The sequence below is a fragment of the Thrips palmi genome, unplaced genomic scaffold, assembly GCF_012932325.1.
Source record: "Thrips palmi isolate BJ-2018 unplaced genomic scaffold, TpBJ-2018v1 HiC_scaffold_2, whole genome shotgun sequence".
Classification (NCBI taxonomy): domain Eukaryota; kingdom Metazoa; phylum Arthropoda; class Insecta; order Thysanoptera; family Thripidae; genus Thrips; species Thrips palmi.
The window spans coordinates 11,504,985-11,512,314 of NW_023144629.1; the positions used below are offsets into that span (position 1 = coordinate 11,504,985).

At 45.0% G+C, this 7,330-nt stretch overlaps 1 protein-coding gene across 1 annotated transcript; it reads right to left on the reverse strand.

Moving 5' to 3' along the window:
- Positions 1-1,963: 1,963 nt before the first annotated feature.
- Positions 1,964-5,052, reverse strand: LOC117647731. Its single transcript, XM_034389627.1, has 7 exons — positions 4,880-5,052; positions 4,459-4,807; positions 3,837-4,377; positions 3,158-3,409; positions 2,808-3,080; positions 2,627-2,729; positions 1,964-1,967 (listed from the first exon to the last, which is right to left on the reverse strand). The coding sequence occupies exons 1-7, from the start codon at positions 5,050-5,052 to the stop codon at positions 1,964-1,966; spliced, it is 1,695 nt and encodes a 564-aa protein (XP_034245518.1).
- Between the last annotated feature and the right edge of the window lie 2,278 nt (positions 5,053-7,330).

Genomic DNA, 7,330 nt, shown 5'->3' on the forward strand with positions numbered 1-7,330 from the left:
AACTTGGACAGTCGAAGGCCCGGGCCTTCGGCCCGCTCGCATCACACACACCGTGAGCGGGTAAAGCAAAGTTATCGATGTACCATCGTGACTTAGGCCCACCCTTCTATTCACAATATGCAATAGTCTTTACACTTTTTACTCCAACTGTCCTTAGAATATGCCCATTTCATTTGTCTCTTCGCCCTCATTCCGAAAATACCCATATTTGCCATGCTACTGCAACTCCTTGCAATAGAGGCACAGCAGGAGCGCAAAACGAGTCCGTCGCACTTTTTCCCATAACTCATGAAGGCGGGCTCCTGGACCTCCCTTCCGACCCCTCGTTGAAGAGGTCTTGCCAAGACCTATCCAAAACTTAAGTAAAAATTTTCAGTCGGTCGACCCCCTTTTTTCAAGATCCTGATGTGACTAATAGACGAAGTCGGGCTCCTGGACCCCCTTTCCGACCCCTCGTTGAAAAGGTCTTGCTGAGACCAGTCGAAATCTGCAATAAATTTTTTTAGTCGGTCGACCCCCTTTTTTGAAGATCCTGATCTGGCCAACTTGTAAAAGCGGCCGATGGGGTCGGGACCAGGTCCATTCATCTTGTCTCGTCGCCCCGATTCCAAAAATACCCCTATGTGCCCTGCTAGCACCAATAATGGCGGAAATCCCCCTCCCGCTCATGTAAACCATGATGCACCTGCAGCAGCCCTTGTGCGACCCGGACGGGATTTGCACCACCGGATTATTTGTTTGGACGGTACTCCTGAAGTACCCTCCAAATCTGGTTACTCTAGCTCAACTCCTTCCTTGTACACAGACGCCAACAACAACAACAACAACAACACACAGACACAAAGGCAAATGCATAGGCCCTCCCCCTATTTTTTGAATAGAAGGGCGGGCCAAAAAATGCGCTCTTTCGAATGCCGTGTCGAACGAGGCTCTACGACGTCGGGTTTGGATGCTACGGGCTCTCAAAGTTGCTCAATTTCACTATTTTTACTGAAGATTTGAGCATACCAGGGCCGTTTGAAGTAGACCATCGGCGATTTCGCTCCTCTTTGTCTTAAATGGTGCCTACCCATAGGTAAACACCCCCACAAAATTCCAGCCATGTCAGGCAATTATTAGAAGAACTGTGAACAATTTAAGTTTTGGGTCATTTGATCCAGGAAGCGGAAGAAGGGGATAACTGAATTTTGGGCATTTTTCAGGAGAAACAAAAAACTGTTAGTAGGGAAAACTAAAACAAAACAAATGAATGTTGTATATGTTAATAATTTCAAAAAGCATTAGTAAAATTTTGAAAAAAAAATCAAAAGTGTAAGGTCACTCCGTAGAGGATTTCTGCGACTTATCACTCTCCGTTGAAATGGAAAACAGAGTCAGCTCACCTTATATTTCCTAAACAAAGAGGAATTTGGAGACAAGTCAAGTGGAACAATAGTCTGCATAAAGTGTATGTTACTCTGGTGTATTTTTTGGACTTAGCTCTTTTTTCCAAATTGAAATTTAAAATTAAGGGGGGGTTAAGTTGAGTTGATTCTTTTTACACTAGATCCATAAAAACACAAGTTGAGTTATATCCTTTTGCCAATTTGTCAAACGGACTCATGTAGACTAAGGTTGAGTTATCTCCATTTTCCAATGAAATTTAGACTGTAAAAGGGGTTAAGTTGAGTTATACCCTTTTTCCATGTGAATTTTCTCCGAAACTGCTTGGAATTCAGTCAAATAATTTGGAGTAATGATGTAAACCATTCTAAGGCACAATAATAAAATAAAAACTTAATTTGGGGATAAGTCAAGTTATTCCCTTCTTCCGCTTCCTGGATCATTTTACCACTGGGCTTAGGTGTTTTTGGGTCCAGAAAAAATAATTTTTTTAAGCTATCTACTTTTGATCAGCACCTCTTGAAACGCCTTTTTAACATGGTGCCTCAAAACTTTTTTTCGAGGACAAACTTGCCTTTTTCTAGCTGTAATTAGAACATAACTTGGAGAAAAAGGCAAGTTTGTCCTCGAAAAAAAGTTTTGAGGCACCTTGTTTAAAAGGCGTTTCAAGAGGTGCTGATCAAAAGTAGATAGCTAAAAAAATTATTTTTACTGGACCCAAAAACACCTAGGCCCAGTGGTAAAATGACCCAAAACTTAAATTGTTCACAGTTCCTCTAATAATTGCCTGACATGGCTGAAATTTTGTGGGGGTGTTTACCTATGGGTAGGCACCATTTAAGACAAAGAGGAGCGAAATCGCCGATGGTCTACTTCAAACGGCCCTGATATGCTCAAATCTTCAGTAAAAATAGTGAAATTGAGCAACTTTGAGAGCCCGTAGCATCCAAACCCGACGTCGTAGAGCCTCGTTCGACACGGCATTCGAAAGAGCGCATTTTTTTGAGTATCTGAGACCCATTTGGGTACTTTTTTGGATCTCGGTTTGCGAGAACCCATCTAGTCCCAAACCCTCGAAAACAGCTGTTTTTGGGGTGTTTAGACCCGTACCAAAGCCACAGGGGGTGTCGGATTTCGTCCAAGTGTCTTTTCGGCAGTTCGTATACATACAAGGAACCGATAAAACACCACAAGCGCCCGCTCCTAGGATGTCGCCGACCAAGTGGTTTTTTTTGTCTGGAGCTTCTCATCTGGTTCGTCGGTTGGCGAAGGAGGAGCTCGTGCAACCGCAGCAGGGCGCAGGCGAGGACGACCAGGACCCCGTCTGACTGAGCCACGTTGGAGGTCTGAGAAAACAAATAGCCGTCAACCAAACGGAACATGACATGAACATGCTGCAACCTTTGACCCTTTTCGAAACTCACCACGTTCCTGGACAGGAGGGGAAAGAGGCGAAAGAGGATGTTCGGTGACAACATCCTGAGTGCTGAAAAGATCCTGCGACAACTGGTCAGTCTCTAGTGTGAGACGTGTGCTGAAGTCGACGTGTCCTGGTGGCATGAGGAGTGGCAGTGGCTGCAACACGTCCTGAACATCCTCGTTAGCCTGGGTATCCTGTCCGTCCTGGGTATCGTCACTGCCCTGGGTCTCCTGGCTATCCTGACTTGACGCACTTGACGGATCATCAACCGTATCTTCTGCAAAGAAAAGATGATAAGATGCTAACATGCACCGTGGAGTCATAAGCGTCTTTACGATACAAAGCGTGACTTACCTGGATCATCAACAGCTTGAAGTTGAACAGGGTAATCGGTAGGTTCCACACTGACTTGAGTTTCCAAGTGTAACTGCACGCCTTGCAGTTTTCGGGCGATGTTTTGTGCCGAAACAAGAAACTCCAGAACAGTCTTCTCACCCTTGTCCAATTGATTCAGCCATTTGTTGATCTTGGCATCCTGCCGAATCCACCGAGCGCGGCGGTTTCTACGAGTTGGCTTGGCACCCTGGACACGGATCACATCCAACACTGTGGCAAAAAGGTACGGAAAATCCTGTTAATTTTTTTGCCAGGATTCTCCGTAGCCCTCTTATCAATATTCTCCGTAGGCTCTTACAGTATTCTCCGTAGGGCCGCACAGTATTCTCTGTAAATCCGCACAGTCTTCTCCGTAGGACCTCGAAGACTGTATAGTCCTACGGAGATCACTGTGCGGTCCTACGGAGAATACTGTGCGGTCCTACAGAAAATACTGTGAGAGCCTACGGAGAATATTGATAAGGGGCCTACGGAGAATTACCACAAGCTGTTTACAGAATTTTCCGTAGCTTTTTGCCACAGTGAAGTGAGCCTGAATCAACTCGAAGTTGATGGCCTCTGCAATCACAGTGCATGTGAATAAGAAAATGGACGATGACGCACGACAATGACAATACTAATGACAGGTACTACTTACTGACAAAGTCCCACACTCCGGGGCGAATTGTTCCAATCCGATCCTGAAGTGCCTTGTGACTTGATTCAGAGAAGTTGTTCGTTCTGTGCTTGGAACGGTGTACACTGACAAGGTCAGTGCCGATTCTGACCATCCAAGTTTCACGCACATAATCCAGGAACGGCTGCAGCTTTCCCAGAATGCTGTTCATGTGAGCTACATACTCAATAGCATTGAGACCGAAGATCATTTTGTTCGAAGGAAGAAGAGGAAGAACATAGCACATTCGGATCACTGTCAATGCATTAAAGTTGCGCTTCACAAAAGTGATGAGCCCGAGGAAACCCAAGTGGCGATGTAATGCCTGACAGAAATGGAACCAGCACCCCTGGTGGATAGTAGAAGGGAAAACGTCTCTGATCACTGGTACGAATGCAGCCTCATAGTCAGTAACAATGTTCTCCGGTGCAAGAGATGGCGCCAAATCTTTCACAAATGCGAACAATGCACGATATGCAACCTCCGACTTCGATTCCATGAGCGCATAGCACACTGGGAACAACTGTAAAAAAACCAGGATGCGTAAGTTAGCGTACGTTACCGTAAGTTTGCGAATAAATTCCACTTTCAGTTCGTTCCTCACCATTCCCTGATACAAAGCTGAGATCACGAGCAGCTGACGAGATGGGGGCGTGTCAGGCCGACTAGCAAAAGTCCCATCAATAAATAGCCAGAGAGCAGCCACCATAATATTGAGCATCAAATCACTCGTAAATACGAGTGACCTGTGACCTGATGGTCCCACAAGGCCTCGGGTCATAAGAGAGCCATCAGGACACTTGCCATACTTGTCTGAGTACCGTTGGTCAACAAGGGACGACTCAAACTCCTCGAAGTCCTGCGGAACGGGCGGGTGCTGTTCAGAGCGAGCCCGGTACATCGACGATCTACATGACTCGAAGGTGATTTCTGAGCGCGCACCCTCATCAGCCCTGCACGTCACCACAACAGGTAAATAAATAGAACAGGCATCAACAGGCATCACATCCTAGCGTAACACTTACCTATCGCAGGCTTGAGTAAACACGCTCTGAATCTTGCCACCCAGCATTTTCTTCTCTTCTTCCTTGCAATCTTGCTTGAGAAGCAGCACTTTCTCTGTCACATAGTCTGGTGGATGACTGTGCAGTCCAGTGGCGTTGACAATCAGACGCTCTCCCTCCAGTTTCCCGCGCATGTTGCACTCCGTACACTTCATGTAAACATTACCGTTCCTTCGACCGTTAATTTTGAAGAAATATCCATCTCCGTTGGTGTAAGTAAACCCTTTCCCAAGTTTGCCGGGCACTCGCCGAGTCTCCATAGAGAGAGATGAACACGGAGCGGCGAAGCACGGTGGGACTGGACAACACGGAACGGCGAAGCACGGAGCGGACGGCGGGCTGACTCTGACGCACTGCTGTGCAGCGCCGGACGGCCGTAGTTCCTAACTTCTCCGCAGAGAGGGCGGTGGTGACATGAGCAGCGGAGCAGACGACGCACTGACGAACCGCGCGCCGTTCAAATAAATACATATAATTACATATGAAATAGGTGTATATCTGGTGGGATTTATACTTGTTGGGAATCTGTGTAAATTAAAATAAAATAGTGTATATCTGCTGGGAATTATACCTGGCGGGAATTATACCTCGTGGGATTATACCTGATGGGATTATACCTGGTGGGACTGTATACCTGCTGGGGTAACCCCGACTTTCCTCACATGATCCTCCCACATATTGAAAGAAAATCCTAAAAGGATTTGGTCGGCCCACCGCAAGTTTTTTTTCTGCACAAGAAAAGATGTATTTTTAGACGTTTTTCTTGAATTCTCGAACCAAGTTTTTGAGTTTGCGTCCAAGCTTATGTCCCGTGAGGAAATAAATTTTGTCTTGTCGAGACGAATCCATTGATATATAGAAAAGTCATTTTGGACAATTTTGAAAATTTACCCTAGTTTCTCTCATGTTATGGAGGCGGCGCGAGATTCAATTATTGTGGCCCTTTATGTATTTTGGAAATTTTCTATAGGATTTTAATGAGATTTTACAGACTGGTGGAACTTTGCACGCTGATTCTAATGTTGAAATGTGGTTAAAAAGTTAACGGCCAATTTTGAGAAATTTGCTGTCAAAATCGCTGTTTCCATGGCAAAACTTGACTGGTCAAGGAAAAAGGAAGGGAGTGGGGGGGAGCCAAGCCGGACCCGACCAATAGCTGAGCTTCATTTCGGCCCCGTACAGCTTACCCCGAAAGATGAAAAAGCACGTTCGAAATAAAAAATCTCTTTGACTGCAGCTAAAAGAGATCCAACAACAGCATTCAGGTTGTTTTCGAACGTGGCCGTTTGGATCGGCCGGCCGGCCAGAGACTTTTTTTCAGAGTGTCCCGCACCGCTGCGTTGTTGTCACGGACTCGGTTTGCGCTTCTTTAAAGGCCTCCGTGGCAACAAGTTTTATGAGCAAGACAAGTAGAGGTATTTTCAGAATCAAGTCAACGAGACATATTTTATGGACCAAGTTTTTGGTATGGGAGGAAGGGGATGGTAAAGTGAGCGCGGACCGTGATGTCTTATTTGAACGGCCCCTTTTTAACTGTGTTCCTTCTAAAGTTTCCATATTTATCGACTTTTCTGAAGAGCTCCAGTACTTTTCGAGTTGTTGCTTGATTTCAGATTAGAACCCCACTAAAGAGAACGTTGAAGCCGCTGTGAAGATGGTATGTTGGCCTCTTCAAGTCCTTATATCGACAACGTTCAGTGTCGGATTTTACGATATGGTTGGCTGCTTCGTCGTCATGCCAACTGTGCTGGCCACGTTCTACCGGGAGGTCGCTCGGGCAGTCGAGGTTGGCAAGAAAATAAATGGCCGCCCTTTTCTAGTTTTGCTTCTGTTTTGTGATTATCGTGCAGAGAATTGATGTGAAGCCATACTGCGGTATCGTGCACGCACAGTGGCAAAAACACTGTTTTATCCCATGTAAGGAAGGAGGCACACGAGTGAAAATGCAGAGGTTTCGAAAAACGATCTTTCTGAGAAAAGTAGCCTGTGTATTCGCTTAATATTGTTTTGTTAGCACAATATTGTAAACTTGTAAATGTTCCCGACCTAAAGTAATTTGAATTTCAAGGTCGGGTTTGCTGCACTCGATTCGACATAAAGGAAAAAAAAAACAGTAAAATAAAAATATTGCAAAAAAACTGACGATTTTCACTGTTGTGCCCCCTTACCGTAATACAATGTTGAAAGGCTATGCAATTTTATCACTTCATCACACCAAAATGTTATAATCGGGGCCAAAACCAGCCTTTACGTTAAAAAACTTGTTTTATTTATACGCGAGAATTTTTAGTGTTATCACAGTTGCGATAATTTGAAGGAATCACATCAGCTACGTATATCACTGTTATTTGTATGAAATTTATCACCAGAAATATAAGAAAAGTTACGTTAAAACTGGTAAGAACTTGACGT

Coding starts and splice junctions, on each gene's coding strand:
- LOC117647731 (XM_034389627.1), bottom strand. CDS start 5,052: ATGCGCGGGAAACTGGAGGGAGAGCGTCTGATTGTCAACGCCACTGGA. Junction 3,410..3,836: donor CGGAGTGTGGGACTTTGTCA/GTAAGTAGTACC, acceptor TTTTTGCCACAG/TGTTGGATGTGATCCGTGTC. Junction 2,730..2,807: donor CCCTCCTGTCCAGGAACGTG/GTGAGTTTCGAA, acceptor TTGTTTTCTCAG/ACCTCCAACGTGGCTCAGTC.